The 23,086-nt window shown below is 42.5% G+C and overlaps 1 protein-coding gene across 3 annotated transcripts in view; it reads left to right on the top strand.

The window, feature by feature from the left end:
- Positions 1–18,753, top strand: part of bsnb (bassoon (presynaptic cytomatrix protein) b) — a 59,887-nt gene extending 41,134 nt beyond the window's left edge. For 2 of the 3 annotated variants that reach the window (XM_088308364.1, XM_088308362.1), the window contains exons 5-13: positions 1,746–7,949; positions 9,504–11,598; positions 11,958–12,772; positions 13,559–13,670; positions 13,750–13,896; positions 14,028–14,083; positions 14,261–14,378; positions 14,666–14,780; positions 15,964–18,753. In XM_088308364.1, coding sequence (XP_088164490.1) covers positions 1,746–7,949; positions 9,504–11,598; positions 11,958–12,772; positions 13,559–13,670; positions 13,750–13,896; positions 14,028–14,068 — 9,414 coding nt within the window. In that variant the 3' untranslated portion in view covers positions 14,069–14,083; positions 14,261–14,378; positions 14,666–14,780; positions 15,964–18,753. The remainder of the gene's footprint in view (positions 1–1,745; positions 7,950–9,503; positions 11,599–11,957; positions 12,773–13,558; positions 13,671–13,749; positions 13,897–14,027; positions 14,084–14,260; positions 14,379–14,665; positions 14,781–15,963) is intronic. The other variant, XM_088308363.1, reaches the window with a different exon arrangement.
- Positions 18,754–23,086: the final 4,333 nt, after the last annotated feature.

Below are 23,086 nucleotides of genomic sequence, written 5' to 3'. Positions count from 1 at the left end.
ATCGATCGATCATCGACCGACCGACCGACCTACCTACCTACCTACCTACCCATCCATCCATCCATCCATCTCTCTATCTATCGCTCTATCTATCTATCTATCTACCGATCGATCGATCAATCAATCTAGCTAGCTAGCTAGCTAGCTCACTCGCTAGCTAGCCATATATCTATCCAAATGCCAGGCACAGACACATCTGCAGTAATTTAAAGTACCTCTGATTCACCCTAAATACAATCCAGCTGTTCAAAAATGCTTTACCTGGCATTTTTTTTGCTTTCTAGTTGAAGCCGTAAGGTTTTAGGTTCAACCAGTGCTACAGTAAAAAGCCACTACTTGTCAGAAATTTCTGCTCCTCCTTCAATATTGCTATTCGCCTCTTGGAAGCCTCCAGGGACATCCAGTTTTTGGTAATGTCACTGTTGTGCCATATCTATCCCACTTGATGATGACTGTATTTGCTGTGTACCATGATATAGTTAATATTTTGAAATTTATTTTGTGCCGTTCTCCTAACTGTTCATATCTTTCTCAATGAGATTTCTCTGATACTGCTGAGGCTCTCAGTTGACCATGTCTTGTGCTGTAAAATTTCTCTACAAAAATGTCAGGAAAAGCACAGAAGACAATCTGACTGTGACTTGGAGTTAATCAGAGGTACAATAAAATCACTTTAAATGGTGGCAGATATGCAGAGTTACATTTAAATTGAGTTTAAATGTGATTGGTTAATTCTGAACACAGCCACACCCTCATTTGAGTGTGAATGTGGTGTGAAGACTTTTTTATAAACACTGTCTATCTTTCTAGAAGTCCTCTCATTCTCGCCATTGTGATTCAACTTTTTTTGTCACAACTCCACGAAAGTTATTTGTCCTATCATATAATTGTTCCTCTGTTATACTGTAATAGTTATGCCATATTTTTGTATTTGTATTTTGTGTTTGCATATGTGTTTAGTTTCTTAATTTGTTCCTCATAATCACCATATCCATTATTTAATTTTCAGCAACTTAAACATTATGTTCAGTTGAAATTCTATTATAATTTTTTACTTTGTTCCTATTTTTGGTTTCTATTCCCTCTTTTGTTCTCTGAAGCGTTCTGTTAAGTGTAACACTGTGAAAATTGTGATATTTTAAGCATTCAATGCATGATCATAATCCTTCATCTCGATCATAATTCTTCAACATCTCGAAGAATGCATAAGAGAATGCAACATGATCCCAATCAAGCATGTAACAGAATGACATATGTTTGTTGATGTTTGTTTCAAATGTGTTTTTTATGAGCACTCTGTTTGAATTTATCTTTTGTCTGTATGCAACACTGAAAAGAAAAAAAATCAACCAAAATGACATATTTTATTCTATTGCAAATGAAATTTTTTTGTGACCTGATCCAATGAACACTAGTGAACATTGCTGGTGGCATCTATGTGAAACGTATTTGATGTATAAAGCATTTTGGTTGATTTGATCTTAAATCGTTACTACTAGGATTTAGTTGTTTATGTTCTGTAATATGCTCTAATATGTTCAATTAGAGACAACCATCTGTATTTGGTACTGTGCATTTTATTCCTTATTATTGAGAATTGCTCAAGACTTAAATGCTGAGTAGTTTGATGAAATAGTGGGATAAAAGCTGTGTACTAAAGCTTGTAGTGGACCTTGCAACCAGTTAATTGAAGAAAAAGTCACGTATTCCATTTCTCCTGACCCCTCTCTGTTTATTTCTTTTAGGATTACATCAAATCAAGTACACAGAGTTTAAGTGACACCGGATACTCGTCAGATGGAATTTCTAGCTATCAAGGGGAGATTATTGGTCAGATTCATGAAGACGCAATCAAGCTCAATGAGAGGGGTGTGCCCATTTCCTCTGAAATCACTAAGTTAGAGACATCAATGAAGCCACTATTGGAGTCAAAAACGGCATCAGACCTGAAGCATAGGCCTCATTCATTGTCTGTTGGACAGGGACGGGACGTTAGTCCGGATGACGATGCAGCAAGAGATGAGTCGGATGATGAGCTTAGCTGTAAACTTCGTCATGATTATGTAGAAGACAGCAGCGAAAGTGGTCTCTCGCCTTTACCAGTGAGACAAAAGAAGTCACATAAAGATTTAACAGATGAAGAGTTTATGAGGAGACAAATTATGGAGATGAGTGCCGATGAAGATGAGTTAGAGGAATACGGAGACCAGAAGGCTAAAAAAGGACATAAAACTAGTGGGGATTTGAACAAAGAGAGGCGACGACTCCCTCACCATTCCAGTAGTTTTGAGGATGCAGCCAAAGAATCAGCAGGGGTATATAAAGCAGAAGAAGAGGAAGATGTTGTAATGGCCGGGGGGCTTCGTCGCTTTAAGACAATTGAGTTAAATAACACTAACAGTTATAACAGAGACATGGAAATCAGTGCTGAGCATGACCTACGAGAACCAGAACTAGAGATGGAGAGTCTTACTGGTTCTCCAGAAGAGAGGTCGAAAGGAGAATATTCATCCACTCTACCTGCTACCACTCCTAGCTACACTTCAGGAACATCACCAACATCAGTGTCATCCATGGAAGATGACAGTGATAGCAGTCCTAGTCGAAGAGCAAGACTAGAGGAAGCAAAACAGCAAAGGAAAGCTAGACATCGCTCACATGGGCCATTGCTGCCCACAATCGAGGACTCCTCTGAGGAGGATGAGCTCAGAGAGGAAGAAGAGCTTCTAAGAGAACAGGAGCAAATGAGAGATCTTGAGCAACAGAGGATTCGAAGTACTGCTCGAAAAACAAAGAGGGATAAGGAGGAACTCCGAGCACAGAGACGCCGGGAAAGATCCAAAACTCCTCCGAGTAATCTCTCTCCCATTGAGGATGCATCACCAACTGAGGAGCTGAGGCAGGCTGCAGAGATGGAAGAGCTCCACAGGTCATCATGTTCAGAATACTCACCTTCAATGGACTCTGAAGCAGAAGGCTTTGAGATAATAGGTGGCAAGCTCTACAAATCCGGGAAGGAATATAACCTTCCCACTTTTACATCACTATACTCTCCAACAGAAAAGGCACCATCTATGTCTGCTGACAAAACACTAAAAAGTGCAGAGGAAGTCTATGAGGAGATGATGAAGAAAGCCCAGCTCCTTCAGAAACAAGGCAGAAATGTGCAGCAGAAACATTCTCTTACTGACAATACAAACCTTCAAACTGCCTTAACCACTCCAACACAGATTTCTGCACCTATGTCCTTCTCCACCTCTGGAAATGACCCACGAATGCCAGGAATTCACGCAGCACAACATCTTTCAAAAGAAACTCAAAATAGAATGGCTTCACAGAGTGCCAAAATTGAAGGTGTTGTTGGAGGAGTTACCACAACCAAAATGCAAGTTAGTCACACGGCTACAACTCGAAATGCAGCTGGTGCGGGCTCCCAACGGCCAACACAGGCATCACCGGACTCTTCGGGATCCTCTCTAACCTACAAAGTTTTCTCCCTTTTCAAAGGGCAGAGCCCGCAATCCTCACCTACCACTTCCCCTGTACAAAGCCCAACGCATACACCCACCTTGCCCCCAAGTGGTGGCAGGCAGTTGCCAACGCTACCTGGCGGGCCATCATCAACCGTAGCTTCCCAGGGAACTCAAAGGTCTAGTTCACCACGTCTCGTACGACAACAATCCTCTCAAGATTCACCAGTAATGGTAATAACCCTCGGATCTACAGCACCTAATCCTGCCAAACCTGTAACTGTAAACTCATCCACCTCCCCATTGTCATCACCAACACAGGTTTGCTATAAAACCCTGTATAGCTCCCAACATACGTCAGCAAGTCCTCCAACTTCACCACAATCACATTCTTTCCAGCAGCCCCACAAACATTCTTCACAGTTGGTTCAACATGTTGAAAAAACAAATGTTGCTAATAGTGCAAAGAGTCATGGATCACTTTCTATGGAGAATATATCGCTATGTAAAATCTCAAATATTTCAGGCACTTCAGTGGTCATGGTCCAAAGCCAAACCCATCCAGCTAATATTGTGGATCTTAGAGCCCCAATGAGATCTGCCCCAATTATAATGACTGATCAAGGGATGGATCTAACATCCTTAGCTTCAGACTCAAGAAAGTACTCCTTAGGAGCAGAACAGCCATCAGTTCGGCACACAGCAGTGCAACCACTTATCATGAACCTGAATGCACAAGAGCAACCGCATGTACCCATATCGACACCAACAACAATAAGTGTGACAGTTGCAGGTTCTATGTACATCTCTCAATCTAAACAACCAATTATCTATGGAGATCCTTTGCATAACCGTGTTGATTTGGGGCAGGGAGTGGGATCAGCTGTATGTTTATCCCAGAGTAAGACACCAGTTTCAGATCCATCTATTCCCAAAATTGATGCCTGCCTTGAGAACTTAGGTATACAACAGCAACAGCTGCAATTACAACAACAAAAGCTCCTGCAGCAGCAACAACTTCTTGAACAGCAGCTCCAGCAGCATCAACAGCATTCTTCTTTTGCTCGTTACAATTTAGCTAATCAAATACCTCCCCTTGTAATGAAAAAGGATCTCGTAGTTAGTCAGACAACCAGTTCTCAGCCTGTAGTTACTGCAAGAGTAGCTCCACTGGCTTCCCAACCTGTTTGTAATGCCCCGCATGACATCTATGGTGGAGTTGCTCTAGAGCTACAAAGTAAGCCAACAGTCATGAACCTGTCCACAGGAAAACCCCATGTTATGATGGTTCAGCTTGAAGAGACTAAAACATCCCAGACAGAAGCAGTGACTCACTTACTCAAGAAAGAAGATCCTCCTCCAGCGCCTCAAGTCTTGGATTTGACTGGGCAAATCAAACCAGAAAACCAAGTTGCTTGTTGCGATGTTGTATACAATTTGCCATTTGCTGGTTCCTGTGCAGGGTCATTCACTCAGAAGCCAACGGCAGTATCACCAGATAAAAAACCTACCAGTGACACCTCAAAAGCACCACCTCCTTCCCATCCTCTGCATTACAATATGAGTCAACAGCAACAATCTCAAGCTACACAGGGTTTAACAGAGGAGCATAAAGCTTACCAAACACCAATAGTTCCATCCGGAAGAATACAACCCTCCATGTCTGATACTAATCTGCCTGCTATGACTGATGCTGGTCACTACCAGAGCAATATAAAAGGGGGTGTGGCAGTAGATCTTAGCAACATGAATCAGACTTATGATAGTGGATACCTCGGCATAGGAGCTCAGTATGGCTCGTACACAGACTTGCGTCACCAAGGAGACATAGCAGGCTCCACATTACCCATTCGGCGTTATGGCTCAATGTCCAATATCAATTCTGACCATTGCTGTGGGTCAAAGGAGTTAGCAGGATCACAGGACTCCAATTTAGCTCAACTCAGTGCAACCACTGCAAGGGAAATTAGTCACATGTGTGCTGCTCTTAACACAGTAGATCAGTTTGGAACACGGTATGGAAATAATCCTGAACTAATACCTTATGGGATTGGAAGAGGTGCACATTTAGGTCGGCTAAATCTCCATCAAAGTTTAGCATCAATAAGAGCAAGTCTGATGTATGGCCCTGATGGAAGAGCCTTGACAAATGGTCAAACCCTAACAAACCTAATAAATGCAAGACAAGCAAGTATACGCGCCTTATATCCTGCTGCTTTAAGAGGAGGTGATGGCATGATATATTCTACCATAAACACTCCAATAGCCTCTACCTTACCAATTACTACCCAGCCAGGCCCTGTTCTGCACCCTATGCCTAGAGGCATTTACAGGCCATACCCTGCAGGTGTAACCGCGGTACCATTAGCTAGTCTAACCAGGTTGCCTCAAGTGAGTCCCAGAACTCCACTGGCCACACAAGGAACATATTCTTATCCTCCTTCAAACCAGTACTCTGCTTCAACCTCAACCTCTGGAAGTATACCTACTCTAAGCACCTCACAACATGAAACTCCCATGTATCTTGGAAAGCCTTCACCTGCAGTTCCAACTGTCCCACCGACCCTAGCCAGCACAACAAAAAACCCATCAGGAGCTCGTATGCAAACCACTACCTTTCAACAGGCTAATCAGACTCAACATACACCACAGATCATGTCCATCTCTCAAGGTCAAGGACAGCCTCCTACTGTCAACCCAGTACAAGCTCAGATGCAGCCACAGCAACTACCTGCTCAAACTGAACCATTATCATTAACCCAAACCCATCCTCAAGCTCAATCCATCAGTCCACCCCAACCCCCACTTTTGACACATGGTAACATCACACCCAGTGTCACTGCCTCAACTTCCAATATATCTCATACTGATGCACAGAAAGGTAAGGAAGATGAGAGGCTTAGTCAGCAACAAGAGCACATGCTACATCTGGAGCGAGAGCGTGTTGAATTGGAAAAACTTAGGCAGCTCCGCCTTCATGAGGAGCTTGAACGAGATCGAATGGAGCTTCAGCGACACAGAGAAAAAGAACAACTAATTGTTCAGCGTGAAATTCAAGAGCTGCAGACCATCAAGCAACAGGTCCTACAACAGCAGCAAGCAGAGCGGGAGACTCAGCTTATCATGCAAAGAGAGCAACTGGCCCAGCAGAGAATGCAGCTAGAACAAATCCAGTCTCTGCAGCAGCAACTCCAACTGCAGCTGGAAGAGCAGAAAAGACAAAAGACAGCAGCAGTGGAGGCAGCAGCAGTGGCTGCAGCAGCGGAGGCAGCCGCGGCATCGGCCGTCGCTGCTGCGACATCTGCCCAGGGTGCCATACAAGGGGTGGTGGTCGGAGGAGGGCCTCCTCAAGGCTTCCTTATTTGTGATCAGAGTGGAAGAGTTATTCAACAAGATGGGCAAACTGTTCAATTCTGGCAAGATGGACAAGTGGTCCAAGCGGTGGTGGCTGCTAGACCCATTCATAGTTCTGTCTCTGAAATGTCTTTGAGAATCACTGACAAACAGGCCGATTCCAAGATTATGAAGAAGCAAAATTCTATGCCGCGTCTTAGAGACAGCACAGAAGATGATTCTGTAAAGAAGATCGCAGACAGTTGCGTGCAAACAGATGATGAAGACGGAGAGGAACGATTCATAAACCGCCGCAGAAGAACAAGACGTATTGCAGACTGCAGTGTGCAGACCGATGAGGAGGACCAGGCAGACTGGGACCAGCAGCCAGTAAGGCGCCGACGCTCACGTACATCAAAGCACTCAGAATCCAGTGGTGAGACTAAATCAGATGGGTCATCTAGAGCGGTTTCAGCAAGTATAGCTATTCAAACCTCAAATGACTCCTCATGTCAGACAGAATCTGACCAACTAGGTAGGGTTTCGCCGGCTATACATATCACTATGGTCGAAAGCTCAAAGGTTGACCTGTTACATTACATAGCAGCCCCTGAAAGAACTCACAAGGGAGAAAGTCTGGCTTGTCAGACTGAGCCAGAGTCACAGTCCCAAGGTGTTGTTGCTCCTCAACTCAGTGTCCCTACAACAATTAGTCCATACTCTACAAGTCTTCACATAGTTGGAGCAAATACATCTGACCCAAACTCTCAGAGACTTCAAGGAGTTGCTAAATTTGAGAGACGAAAACCAGACCCTCTGGAAATTGGGTATCAGCAGCAGCCAAATGAATCTTCTCGGCAGCCCTCCAAATCCCCTCAGGTTTTGTACTCCCCAGTGTCTCCATTGTCTCCTCATCGTATGTTGGAGACAACGTTTGCCTCACAGGAAAAGCTTAATAAAGCCCATGTGACACCCCAGCAAAAAGCTTTGACTGCTGAATCACCGCAATGCCACCAGTCTCTACCAAGACCCATAAAAAGTGTGCAACGCTCCATGTCTGATCCAAAGCCTCTCAGCCCAACATCAGAAGACCCCGCTAAGAACAGATTCTCTCCATATTATCAGCAAGCCGTGCCCAACAGTCAGGTAGGAAACACCTTTGTATTTATTTTTTGGGTTGCGTCGGGGGAAAATAACACAATGCTGTTCAACATTATTAACTAAACTAACATAAATCTTGGATTCCACTTGAAATGGATCCTATGCGATTGTACTGGTATACGTAATTTGGACAATGAATTTACTGATTATTATTATTAGTAATACTTAGTTATTTTTAACCATATATTGGGTAAATACAATACAACTTTATTTATATAGCTGGAGCTGTAACAAAGCGCTTTCCTTATCAGAAATCAGAAATCCCTTTATTGTCATTGTCATATGCTGTCATATAAATTAACAGCTAATTAGAACATGAATAAAACACATAAACACATTTACAATAGATACCAGAAGAATAGAATAAAGGGAAAGTCAACTCCAACATTTTCTTTACAATATTTTCAACGTATCCTCATGAGTCTAAACATAGTGTTCTCATTAACATTGTGGTTTGTTGTTGCCTGTGCCCTAAGAAACTCTGTGTAATAATAGTTGTTTCTATGTTTTATACATGTTCAAAATATGCTAAATTACAGTCTCTCATAAAATAAAGATAATCAAAAGCAAAACGTGCCATATATATATATTGCAATTTAATCTACGCTTCCTTTGGCCATAGATCTACAGATCAAACATTACAGCAGAATATTTCCAAAAGAGTATGTCCACCATGCCAGAAATGCTTTTCTCTTCAGCCGATTCTCTACTTTTCCCTACTTGGTATCTCCACCCCTTTTCCTCTTTTTCCTCTCTCTCTCTCACTCTCTTGCTCTCTCTGGCTATCAAATGCTTAAGAGTTGCCAGGAGGATACACAATATGGATGCATCAATGTTGTTTACCTTTCTTACTTTGGAAAGTAAATTAATACGGCTTTCATTAATTATCAAATTATCCAGGTTAATATGAGACAAATCTAGATATTATTTATAGCTCATCATCATGGATCTACCTATTACAACTAAATTGTAAGTAATAAACTGGCATATTGTAACATTGTTTTTTTAATAATGCTCTCCTCGTCTACTGCATGCCACTGTTAATTATTTGAGAAATATGAAAAATTGGAAAACTACACGTATTTGTAAGTAATTAAATTAGACTATCATCGACATTTGTAAGTTTACCTCTGTCTGAAATTAATCTCTTTTCTACTACTAAAAATGTAGTAGAGCTGTCATGGAGTGATTCAGGATAGGTCAGATAATCTGGCTTTGATGATTGTCCGTTTTGTAAAGTTCTACAGAATGTGCTTGTATCTCGTTTATCTTTCACAATCACACAATATAGACATGTCATTTGTAATCATTGTCACAAAATCAAATGTTTTATTGAAAATTCTGATGTAAATAATGCTTCGGCTCCGCAAGCAGGTCAAATAAAATGAAGTACTTAATTTAACTACATATCAATCTACATAGTTCTTAAATTAGGGTATGCGGACCCTTCGTGCATGCCGAGGCACATTAATGAACCTAATTTACATAAACACATTCTGTTTATAGCTCATTCTGCTGATGTGTCTCTGCCTCTCTCAGCAGATGGCCTCCCTGCAGCAGCAGCAGCAGAATGCTGTGATGAGAAAGGTAAAGAGGACTCTTCCCAGCCCCCCTCCAGAAGAGACTCCGCTCCCCATAGTTACTCCAGCACAAATGTACAGTTCTCCTGGCATGCCTCAGAGGGTTTTGCCTAGACCTGCACAAGGCGTCACCAAGGCAGGCTTGCTGAGTGAACTGAAAGCTGTGGAACAAGAGTCATCAAAGCTCAGGAAGCAGCAAGCCGAACTGGAGGAAGAAGAGAAAGAGATTGACGCCAAATTACGTTACTTGGAGTTAGGCATCACTCAACGCAAGGAGACCATGGTGAAGGAGCGGGAGAGGAGAGAGTTGGCTTACTTGCGCTGTATGGGTGATGCTCGAGACTACATGTCAGACAGCGAGCTCAATAACCTCAGGATGGGAACTGCAACGGCAACCTTTGATCCTAATGGTTTGCTGACAAGGCCCAGCACAGCACCACTGAGTCAGTTTACTAATGATCTCAATGCAACATCGCAGTATTCCTCAACCTCTGCCTATATGTCTTATAATTACCCTCAAAATCAACCATCAACACAGCAGCCAGGCTCCCCTTACCATCAGATTGGTTTCCAAGCTCCTCAGTACCCTTCGTCCACTGCTCCCCAGCCAGGAACATTCCAGCCCCACCCAACACCAGGCCCTGGCTACCAGAACCAGGGAACCTATTCCTCTCGTATGTATAACCAACCATCTTACCAAACAGACCTTAGCATGCATCAGCATGGTCACCAGGCCTTCAATCCACCGAGCCAGTCCATGCCAGGCCAAAGCCTTCCCTATCCCAGCCACAGCTCTTACCAACCTGGACTACCTTACCCAACCCAAGCCGATATCCTCACGGTACATCAAAGACCAAGACAAACCTCTTTGGCTGACCTTGAGCAGAAACTTCCCACCAACTATGAGGTCATCAGCCACCCAGCAGTCTCGGTGGCCACATCAGCTCCAGATACGACATATGGCTCCGCCTACAACAATGTGTATGGACAATATCGGCCCTCTGAGCCTGGCCTTACACACTCTGGTGACAGCCCAACATCTGCTTATGTTTCAGATGACCATTACACCTCTAACTTAGAGCAGAACATTCCAAGGAATTATGTCATGATTGATGACATTAGCGAATTGACAAAAGACAACACTAGTCAACACACTGATGCCCTAGGTCATCCGGTAGGAGGGCGATATCGCAGCGAGAATGGCCCTGGGCGTGGCGGCACCTATGGTAGACCTGAAGATGAGGCAGTCGATGCATATGGAAGACCTGCTGGCACAATGGGTTACCAGAGCACAGTGGACAGCCGTACTGGCACCACAGTAAGTGGAGGGTCTTATTATTATGATGACTACAAACACACAGCACGGAGCAACACCAGTAGCCACAAAGTCTCACCCAAAAATCTTGCCCCTGCCGTAGTCTCTTCTAAACGTAGTAAGCACCGAAAACAGGGAATGGAGCAAAAAATATCAAAGTTTTCTCCTATTGAGGAAGCTCGAGACGTGGAGGCAGATCTGGCTTCCTACACTATGACAACCTCAACAGGAGGCAGTTGTACTGTGGTGTCCAGATCCAAGAAGCAGGATGAAATGACGTACGGAATGAAGAGGAATGCCTATGACCAGCAGAAATATTATGGCACCAGTCGCGAGGGTCTTGAGGAAGAAGATCGCATGTACGGATCCGGGAGGTCCAGGTCTACCGGTTATGGCATGGATAAGATATCATCCCGAGACGCCTCAGGTCACAGAAGTAAATCCTATGAGAGGGATGCTATGGAACGCTCTCAGAGAAGCAGTCGCAGTGGAAGGCCACCTATACGCAATCAGAATTCAGAGGAAGAGAGTCCAATCAGTCCTGTTGGTAAACCTGTCGGCATTGGACGAAGCTCTGCTGTGACAAATGCCCATGATGTGAGGAACCAGTATGGGTCAAGTCATTCGCTTCCAGATGTGCAGGACCACCACAAGAAGGATCTTCCGAGGAGTCATGTGTATAAACCAGATGACCCTTACCTTGTAGACGACATGCACTGTGCTGTTTCTGACAGTGAAGGTAACTGGTGCTGAATAATTTGTGCTTTCTTTCATGTTTGTTCCATCTTTAAAGTGCTGAAAAAAAAGACTGCATGCCAAGTGAAGAATTTTGAGAGGAATGCCATTGCTTTTGTTGTCCTTTTTGTTGTCTTTGATTTCTGGAATGTCTCCTTTGAAAAAACAAGTTATTTTATACATTTGTGTTCTGCATGTTCTGCTTTGTTTTGTATAAGTTGGTGTCTTGTCTTTTTCACTGGTTTCCTAAAATGTGCATGGCTATACGAAGTGGAGTTCATTTTATCGCATGGCTTCTATCTACACAACCACTTTACAAGGAAATACGATTGACTGATAATGTTTCTTTTGGTTTTAAAAAAGCCTATCATTTGGGCCAAGAGGAGACTGACTGGTTTGAAAAGCCTCGGGAAGCCCGTTCAGAACGTTCAAGACATCACAGAGGTGGAAGCCAGTCATCTACAGGTAGGCGTGCAAAGCACACCTACCATGACTATGATGAGCCACCAGAGGAATACGGGCCCCAGGATGACACCCATCAACGTCATTCCTCGTCTGCACCATCACGGGATCAGCGGTATCATGGCAACAACTCTGGTAGGCACAACTCTTCTCGACACACCTCAGAAGATCCCAGGTCCTCCCGTTCTACCAGGACGCACCCCAAAGACACCTCAGGACGATCCGATGGCAGGGGCACTTCCTCTGCCCAGAGGAGGGGCTGCCCAGATTCCCGTTCTGCACAAGGAAGTCCCCGGAACTCAGGAGACTTCTCCCGTGACTCAGCTGCTGGTCATCATCATGGCACGGGAGGACGGAGCCAGAGACAACCGGGAGATCGCACAAGAAGGCAGGATCCCTCTGTTGCAGGCTCGAAGATGCAGCAGCAGGGTCATGCTGGGCAACAGCGTGCAAGTGGTCAAGGCCAATCGGGGAGACATCCAGGCTCAGAAGATGGTACTCAGCAAGCCCAGCAGCAACAGCAGCTAAGTGCACAACAACAACAACAACAGCAACAACTACAACAGCCGCAGCAGCACAGTCAACCCCCTCCAAGCAGCCAGCCAACAACTAGTGCAGCAACTGGACCACCGCAGCAGCAGCCGCCCAAACCAAGCCAGACACAGGGACGCCCGTCAGGAGGAGGCTCTGTAGCAGGGCAACCGGCAACGACAGCGGTTAGTAGACAAAGAAGTCAACTGTAATATGCTTCTGGTTGAAAGCAATGTGCTATAATTAAATGCAGCATAACTTTAAAATTTTAGCGGTAGCTTGACTTATGAGTGTTAACCTAATTTGTGAGAGAGACAAGATGTGGAAAGGAGAGCCAAAGTTGTCAGTTCACGTTCAGACATTTACACTGGCTAACACATTTATACTACATTTCTTTGAGATGCAAGCCAATCTAGATTTTTTTGTTTTGTTTTTTTTGCGCTGATTTATTAACGTCCCTTGTTTTTTTCCCTCTAGCACATACGTAATATAGTTATATGTTTAGTAATATTATGAAATAAGGGTTAGGTTCAGCAACAGGATGATATTTTGGGGGAAATGTCTGTGCTATAAATTACAATGCATGGAAAAATCAGTATTGCGCAAGCTTTAATAGGTCTAATTTAAAAACCAAAAATTGAGATATCTCATCAACCTGATGTGCTAGAAAAATGTCAAGACATTTTTGAAATTACACATTGAGTTCTTACAATGTTACAAAATAGATCTGACATTAAAAACTGAGAAAACAATACTAAATATATCATTTTAAACATGTAAGATATGGAAATCTATTTTAAAACAAGGCACACACTAATGTCACACTCAAAAACAACAAGATAAAATCTTATGGTGACGACATCATTTAATAAACATAATTTTGTAAACTCAAATTTAATTTAATTCAATACTTTGCCATGATGGTGGTGCAAGTTGAATTAATGTGTGCGGTATTGCCATGCCTTTTCCAGGGAAAAATAGATGCCATGCCGTCAACAACTTCCATAGGAATGAAGTCTACAATGGCAGTTCCAACCATACCTCAGACTACCAAAACAACCCCACCCCCTCTAACAGGCATCGGTAAGTCACACAACTTTGAGCAACACAATGGCAACAGGCTTAAATGCTGGTCATATTTTATTTTTTTTTCTGTCTGCAGGCTCGAAAGCTGCCCCTGTTGGGATCGGTAGTAAAGCCGGTGGCATCGGCAGTGCTGCAACTGGACCGGCACCTACTGAAGGAGAAAACGTTCTGACCAAAATTTTGCAAGGAGGTGCAGCGGAGCAGGCGGGAAAGCTGGGAGACGGTACAGCTGCTGATAAATATATTATGATGGTTTTCAGTTTTTCTCGATGTGTGTCATGAAGTAAATTACGGAACAATTGAGTTGCAGTGATGTGCTGATCTTTTTTTCCGTTATTTTACTCATTCTCACAGCTCTGTCTGGCCTTGGGAAGAAATTCACTTCATTCTTTTGAATTGAAGAGGAGAGGGTGAGTGAAAAGCGAGACGAGACAAGACATATGTGTTTATTTTCGGATGTGATGCAGCCGATTGTCAACTAAAATTCATTCATATTTATAATTTACAATGTTAACGTGTAGCATATATACTCATCACTATCGTTGTTCAATTCTCATCGCAGAAAATACGCATGTGTTTCTCCTCAGGATCTGCATAGTCACAACACAACAAAATGAGAGGCTTTTGTACCAGAAAAATCTATGAAACTCCATTTATGACATTTTCCAATCACGGAGGATGTTGAGCAAGAGAGTGGGAGCATCAGTAAGTGTCTTCTTTGCGCGCTTCTTTGTCTCGGGAGATGAATACACTGTCACCTGCTCGATCGAGCATTGAGTCATTGTCAAGAACTATGATCTACTTTGGGTAACACTTGCATCACAAAAACAAATGCAACCATGCATGCATGCGTAGGTAATATTGTGGTGATTGAGTGTAGTTTAGCATAGTCTGCACAAGCAGGCGACTCAAGGTAAAAGATGACTCATGAAATAATTTGTACGTTGGGACTGATCTCGCGTGCCTTTACTTTACCTCAAATTACCGAACAGAGTTCGAATCAAAGGAGAGCCTTGTCAGCACTGAATTCCCCAGACGTGCATGTGATTGAAGTGGAGCTGCATGCGGAGGGGGACCTGAAAATCAAGATGATGCCTTGAAATGAAGGTTAGTAAAAGGCATTAAAATGAACGTAGATCATATCCAGGCTGCCGTCAAAGAGGTCATTTTTATTTTTGTAGGATTATGCAAAAATAATCAATGACCATGTAATGCTAATTCACAGGTTTGTTTCTATATACATTATACCTGTTAGATGTTTTGAAGGTATTTGCTGAAAACGAGTAAAAAGACTGGACTCGACTTGCTTTCGCCTCCTCATCCAGATTTTTTATTTTTTTTGGGTGAAATTAAAAAACAAAAAAAAACAAAAAAACTAGTATACCCGGTGGTGCAACCCCCAAACACAACAAGTTTTTGTCATCATTAACCCCACCCGGAAGTATCCCATTTGTTTACAAAAACATGGTCTATTTTTTTATTTTTTTTTCGTTGTGTTGCTTCACGTTTTGAAAAGTCTTTTCACTTCATCAAGGTTTTCAACTTTCTGCCGCAGAACCAAAAGCACAGGAGCTGAGTGGCTAAAACAGTTTACCTTGTGACTCCACACACTTCCAATAATCTGGGCCCGGCAAACAGGGTTAAAATTAGCTCGAGAAAGCTAATTGTGGCTTGGATTTAATGTCACACACGCAAAGACGCACGGGAACAAGAGCACACGCAGGCTCACAGATTCATGACTCATGGTTAGCAGTCCTCATTACATGCTGCAATGAACTAATGGACTAATTCCGCTCAATGGCGCAAAGCCACTGAGGAGCGAATAAAGTGAATTAGAATTCATTTGATTTTAGCTTCTGTCCAAGCACCTGCTGGGACTCTCACAGAGTGCAGTTGACAGGTTCCTTCGTTCAGCGTCCACGAATGCTGCGCTGACAAGTCCGTCAATTTGAGCCTGTGTCCAGTTTGAGGATTCATTAGGAGAATGTGAAGATAAACCCAACTCAGTGGCACTTTGAGGCCAAGCAGCTCATCGTCCCAGTGGATTACTGCAGACAGCATCAGGCCTACGATTGGCTGCAAGTTACAGCGAGTAGGCCGGCAGAAATGTGATTTAAACTCATTGATTGGTTTCATTCCGATTGATTTGGTCCATGTCAGGGGATCTAAAAGCACCGGCCGCATGAGCTAGCTTTTACATGAGCCCCTCATTTGGTTTCTCTTCTTAGTCTGCTCAATTTGATCCTGTATAGATGTGCTAATCTTCAAGATATATCTGTCTTCATTCCAGGAGGACAGTAATGAGCATGAGGCGGAGGAGAGATGCGAAAGGAGGACTTGTGTTCTGCTTCTTCTCCTCCTCCATCGAAAGCCTCCCGGGATTGAAAAGAAAGTTCAAGGCCCACTGATGGAGCAGTCTGGCTATGTGCCAGTTGAGGAAAGCCTCAGTGCGCCCTCTACTGGATATTATTCATGGCTGAGGATTACAATCTGGCAAGGATCTTTGATTCCACATTGATGCTGATTCTTAAAGCATGTCATAGGTTTTTCTGGTACCAAAGAAACATATCGTTCACAGACGACTTCTAACAATCCCGAGTGCTCGGTTTCTCCGATCTCTACATTCCAGAATGGGAACGTAACCCTGTCTTTGAATGTGTTCTTACTTCTCCTCATTTTTTTTTTTTCAAGTGTCTCTACAGAATGCATTGTGTAAATGTGTACATGCACGCACAAATATAGGGAAAAAAAATAGAAAAAGAAAATCCATATCTGTACTTTTCCAACAGCCACTAGTCATGAGCTTTATTTATTTATTTATTTGTTAGGGAAAGAAATTACTGCCAGTGTGCCCAAAAGTGTGAGATTCACATAAATGAGAGGACCAAATGAAAGAGTGGCAGTGGCGCTATATCTTGCCATCACAAAGCCATTGTTATTGTCTGCGTGGAGCTTTCGTGTCTCATCTTTTAGTTCCTTTTCAATTTGCCTCAGATTCACTGATTGGACGAGCCTTATTCAGAACTTTTTTTTTTTAACTTATATACCTCGTATGTTTTCAAATGTCCATATCACGACGCATTTCTTTTTTTTTTTTACATAGTGTATACTACTGTATGTACATAATCTTTCAAGATGTCATTATGTAAATTTGTCATTTGTGTATTTATGGAATAACATTTTTACCTTGTTGATTTATTTGGTACAACTTTATATTTGATGCTTTTTATTTTGTCAACTGTCAGTTTTCTCCCATCAGATAATTTGCTCGGTGACTTAAAAAAAAAAAAAAAAGCAATAGCATGCAGATAGCGGTATATAGCACAAAGGTCTAAATGTTGTGTACGTTAGCGATGGGGAATTGATCCCACGCTTCTTGCTGTACAGTTTGTTGAACGGTTTACAACCATCGTACCAGATGTCCAGATGTGCATGCGTGTTAGGTGCAGATGCATACGAGCATGCAGAGTGGTAGGAACACATACAAACGCACATATTTGCCATCCCAGACTTCCTTTCTGCTCTCGGCTTATAAAGTCATCAACAATTTCTCGAAACAAGCTGGGCCCACTGCCTTTATTCCCCACGCGCACACATGAAGTGTAGATGAGCAATTCAAATGTTCTATGCAAAGACTCATTTTGATCCTGGTAGTGACGTCATCACAGCGAAACAACAACACAATTAACCGAGTGAAGCAGTTGAAGCTATCCGTATGTTTTTACTGTTTTATGAATCCGACTATTGAACTGGAGTGGTTTTGATTTCTCCGTTGCATGTTTCTTGAGCTGTCGCCACCCTCCACGGGGACTTGTTGCCAAAGGGTAAACTGTGTCTACTGTCCGTTTTTTGAATGTCCACCGTCATGTCGCTTCGTAGCATGGATTTGCTTGGCTGCTTCCTTGGCTGTTTGTTAGTTCCTCGAGCGTTTTGCCTGACCTGGGCTTGCAGTGACTGTCCGTGCTGCGATGAACATGTGACACCACACATGGTTAGCACTTCATTTGTGTCCATATAATGGTGTACATATTTGGGTGTTACTGAAACCCTGCGGGGGTGGGGGGGGTGAATGGAATGCTTCTTTTCGATAGAATTCACCTTTGATTAAATCACTCAGCAGCCAAGCCGTCACGGTGGGAAAGGTGCATGATTAGATCTTATATGCTTAAATGCTCGGTTGTACCCGAATGACTAAAACCCGGCATGATTTCACTTTGGTTGGCAAACAGGCCGGTGAGCAGAAGATGAGCAAAAGTTCAGCCAGTCACTCACAAATCAGGGCATGTCTTTTTATGTTGAAAGCACAAGCCTGGCTGGTAGTGGTCGCTGCTGGAAGACAAGCAGACACATGGAAGTTATGTCACAGTGCCTCCGAGATCTACATCCAAACGCGAAATGGAGATCTGCTTGATGCGAGGCACGTAAGACTCAACAGCTTTTAGTGCAGCCATCCTCAGAACTGTAAATACACATTCATTCGACTGTACAGCTTTTGTTTTGAGTACGGCTGTCATGTGCATCCCCATGCCGTATTTGCTGCCAACTTTTGTGTATAAAAGAACATTTATTAACAGTAACAAGGAAGATGATCATGATAATTGCTTATGCATAGTCTATGTGGCTAACTTGTACTGACTGTTTACAACAGTGGAACAAAAATGGAACACAAATTCCTGTTCGGAAACATATACATATGTCAAGATTCTATCCTTATTGTGTTTTACAACCTCCGTGGCAACAAGTTGCCTTCAATGTCCCACAATCTGGAGCTGTCAGTGATTATGATCTAGAATGTGATCAGAATTTTCAGAAGAAGCAAGGCAAAAAAAAAAAGAAGAAGAAGAAGAAACAAAACATCTGGAAAATGTCATTCACTGTTGTAAGTGCAATGGGGAAAACGTCAGTCGTGTATCCATTGTGAAACCTTGTGCTCTATTCAATGTATTCCTGTAAACTGATAAATTGATTAGTACATTTTGGTGCATCATGTCCAGTAATGTGATTCAATGAAAATATTGACCCTGCAATTTCCAAACAGAGAAAAAGAATAAAAATTAAAGAAATATAATGTTGTCTTGTACAGAGGACTCTGTGTCATGTTATTCCCTTATGGTCTACATACGGTCTACAACAGGTTTGGGCAAACTGCGGCCCGGGGGCCACATGGCGGCCGGTTAAACGCTTTAATCCGGCCCACCAAATTTGGAAAAAAATTAAATGAATAAACCTTGTTGATGTTTTATTTTCTAAATACTCTGGTGTGTCAAAACACAAATATTTTGTTGTAATGCTTTTGCTCATTTTCATTTAATGTATGTTGTGGCCCGCCAATATAAAAGTTTGCCCACCCCTGGTCGACAATGTCAAACAATTACGTTCTCCTGCAATTGGCTGCTGTGACCGGCCCAGTCTGGATGCCTTAAGTCAGCTGATAAGGCCTCCAACTAAACCTTAATGGGATACTATAGAAAATTGGATGCCTTGATGGATTATGTTCTCTCGGAGAACATCAGTGAGGGGCAAAAGATTGCTGGGCCACACAGCATAGAAAGGAGAGGGAGATCAAGAAAATTACCTCACAAATGCTAGCAGAATAATACGAGACGTTTGGACATGCATTTTACAAATATGTAACTACTCTGCATTAAATATAAATGATGGATTGGGGCAAAAAAATAAAAAATCACTACTCTGCCATCCTCTCTCACTCAAAACTACCTTGGAGGGGATTATTAAAACTTTTAGTATTAAAACTGCTAGCATGATTTGAACGTCACCTCGCTTCACTATATAATGTTACTGTGAGATTTTCCCAACATCTGCTTTTGTCAAAGTAAAAACTCCCTCCTGGATCTCATGAGACCACAAACCACCGCGCTTCTACTCTCTGCTCCATTTAAAGAGTCTGCAGATGGAGGCTGCCCTTATCTGGCTTCACTTCCACTTATCACACAGTCGCTACCACGAGTCCGGTTCAGCCTTAGGCCCATGCAGACATTTAACAGTCCAAAGGTGTCTCAAGGGAAGACGTGGGCCTCAGGATGGAAAATGTCACTAACTCTTTGGCTCAAATTGGCATTATTGTTATTTTTTTATAGGACGTTGCACCGAGTAGGAATTTCTGCTTGCTGCAAAAAAAAAAAAAACATGTTTATTAACATTTCTGATAGCACCTCTGTTGGTCCGATCATCTATCGGCCATCATGCTGAGAGCCGTTCAGTCTGTCTCCCTGCTCCCCTTTAAATATCAATGCACCTCTGTCGCCCGCACTTGCTCCTCACCACCCAGCAGTCTCGTTCCATTTTGCTCATCCTTAGAGGCCCACTTCATATTCCATATTTCCTTACCCACTACTTAAAATTCAACATTTGAACCACTGACAATGAGTGACATTGTGATATTTACGTTATTATTATTGCAGTTACAATGTTGTTTCAGACGCAATTTCCCGAACGCTGATCAGCCATTAATTTCATTGTATTTCACGGGACTATTTTGTACGATAAACTAAGCGGAATCAATCTGTTCTGGAGTCAAACTTTAGCCCTCATAAATCCATTTTTAACGTCACGTCATTATCCACTGTGCTTATCCAGTACAGGGAGGTTGCCGGAGCCTGTCCCAGCTGACTTAGGGCGAAAGGCGCACTACACCCTGAACTGGTGGCCAGCCACTCACAGGGCAGTCATAGACACGGTCACCGATTGGGAACCGACCCCACGCTGGCCGCACACAAGTCCGGCGAATGTACTATTACACCATCAGTGACCATTTTTAACGTTTAACGTTTTAATCAATTTTTTCACCAATTCAGTTTTCTTGGAATTTTTGGGGTATCGTTGCTGAATCAGTGCATGGAAATGTATCATTCCTGAGTGCATGCACGTTACACAGTGAAAGAAGAACATACAAGTGGCATTTATTTTTTTCTCAAATATTCTTGTATAACCTTGGTGCCTTATCCGACGAAGGACTATGCACATCAATATTCCCATCTTAAATTTGATTTCAACTTACCGGAATTCACTCATGTCATTTAATTGTGCATGGAGTCAATAGAGTGAAAATACAAGACGATAGTGTCTTGACCTTAAGTTTAATGTTAAAGAACTGACTGATGTGATGACATTTTCGTCAATGGCACCACTATAGTCTACTGCTAATAGAAGGTCACTGAGATTGAATGGGTTGCCCTGCATATCTTGAAATGCTCGAAACTTGTTCGTGTTGGCCACTGATATCTGCCCCACCCATCAGTCACCCAACTCATGTGTAAAAGATAGCTCGAATGAGGCAAGAAATACTATTTGCTCTGAATAAAGATGGTGGAAGGTTATACAGGTTAAAACACCTCTAAAATGTTCTCATTAACTGATACAAGATGGATTCATGGGCACAACAACAGACTTCAAAAAAGCCCATCCAATTGCTATTTGAAGTGACTAATGACTGCCCAAGCCCCCTTTTGGAGATCAGCTCTCTATTCTTATGAGTTCTTGTCTGAAGGGCTCCTCTCACTTGACCTGAATGTCCTTCTATTAAGGACAAACTGTCAACTCGTAAATTGTAACCACCAGCAATCTGCCGTCATTTGTTTCCCGAAAACCATGGTTTAGACATACCGCCCACCCCTCTTGCTTGCACTATGAACCCACCATTTCTACCAGCCGTCACCTCCCAGGCAGTGTGACTCATCCACTAGTGATGGGAAGTGTGACATCAATTATACGAGGGAAGCGAGGACGACTCAGCTTTATTTGTTACTCGGTTTCGATAAGGCTAAAAGCATTTTAAATGTAAGGCCTACGATGCAATGATTCATTTTGAACCCGATAATTTAGAACCCGATTACCATCGTGATGATAGTTTTTTTTTTAAATTGAGCCTTTATGAGGGACTCATTGAAATAACGGCTGAAATATTTCGGTTTAATAGGGAGTCATTTCCACCAAATGAATGTTGAGTCACATCACCACTAGAGGCCAGCAGAGAGCAAAAGTAATCACAAGTTTCATCATTTCCCAGAACCATCAGACTGCTGGGCAAAATGTCTGCTGACTATACTACTGAATGAGTCATTTAGACGTTCTAATAAATCAATTAGGATAATCACATTTTTTTAAAATGATTATCACCTCGAATGATTAAACAGAATCATCTACATTTCCCTCAATAAAATATCTGATCAACTACAATGACTTTTGTATCATGAGGTAACCATCCATTTCCACAACCAGGAAAAAGTGACCATTCCAGCCACCCTTCAGTCATCTGGAAGCCTGACAGCTCTCACAGCTATAAACGGTGAGAAGGTAAAGAAGCTAATACAGTACTCGGTATGACCTTTGCCCCCTGATGCCCTGCATAGCGATGAGACGAGTGTGCTGCCTCAGTGCCACTTACGTTGAGCATGAATTTAACCAAGTACAACACAAGCGTGCATGAGCGGCACTGTTTGTGTATGCGTGCGTGTGTGTGTTTGCAGCTCGCGACTCAGAATTGCTGATGCTTCTCCTTTGGGCCCTGTCAAGCACACTTAGCATCAGCGTTTAGGATGCAACGTGGGACAAAGTCTCTGTAATTTGGGAGGAGAGAGGTAGGGAGCCATGGGAGCGTTTTAGTTAACATTTGTGAAGGACATGCTCAAACTCATGTGTGTGATTTGTGCAAAAGTGGCCTCCTGTTAATGTTGTGGTCCAGTGTATTGCCAGGTGTGTCCAGTAGAATTAATAAATGCTTCACCGCAAATAAACAAAGAATAGAGTTGATGTATGGTACATCCACCAATTCAACAACTACTGGGACCAAGTCACAGGAGCAGCATCTTAGGCAGCGAAGCCCAAACTTTGATACATAAGTGGCAAAAAAAAAAAGTTTGCCCAGTCGTGCCGTACGATACGAGTGACCCGAATCAAGAATTTTTCGATTTTGAGCTGTCATTCTGGCAAGGTTTATGTCACTGTCAATTTAAGTTTAATGGCGAATTAAACATGAAATAAAGAGAATTACACCTCATGTATTTAAAAATGTAAAAAAAAAAAAACAAAAAAAAAAAAACTTTGCCTTAGGGTGACCAGATTTTACAAATTAAAAACTGAGAAATTACAATTCAGCTGAAAATCAAATATACAATAAAGGAACTATTTAGAACCAATTGAATTGTCAATCTTGTGGAATCTTGCCACTCGATACATACAATCATAAAAGCAATCCAGAATGTGAGTTTGTACCCAGTGAAGGTAACAATGATAATTATTTCTCAAGGCAATGATGAATTGATGTAAAATGTTAATAGAAGGTGGGTTCCATTTTCTGATGAATTATAATGATATTATTATTATTTTGTATTTTGTATGCATGGCTTTATGGCAATTATGGAGACTATTTTATCCGCCCGTCCCCAATTAAGGTC

The sequence above is a fragment of the Idiotropiscis lumnitzeri genome, chromosome 11 (assembly GCF_059441095.1).
Source record: "Idiotropiscis lumnitzeri isolate Australia: NSW breed Sydney's pygmy pipehorse chromosome 11, RoL_Ilum_1.0, whole genome shotgun sequence".
In the NCBI taxonomy this organism is placed as follows: domain Eukaryota; kingdom Metazoa; phylum Chordata; class Actinopteri; order Syngnathiformes; family Syngnathidae; genus Idiotropiscis; species Idiotropiscis lumnitzeri.
This window is presented reverse-complemented; position numbering and strand designations above follow the sequence as displayed.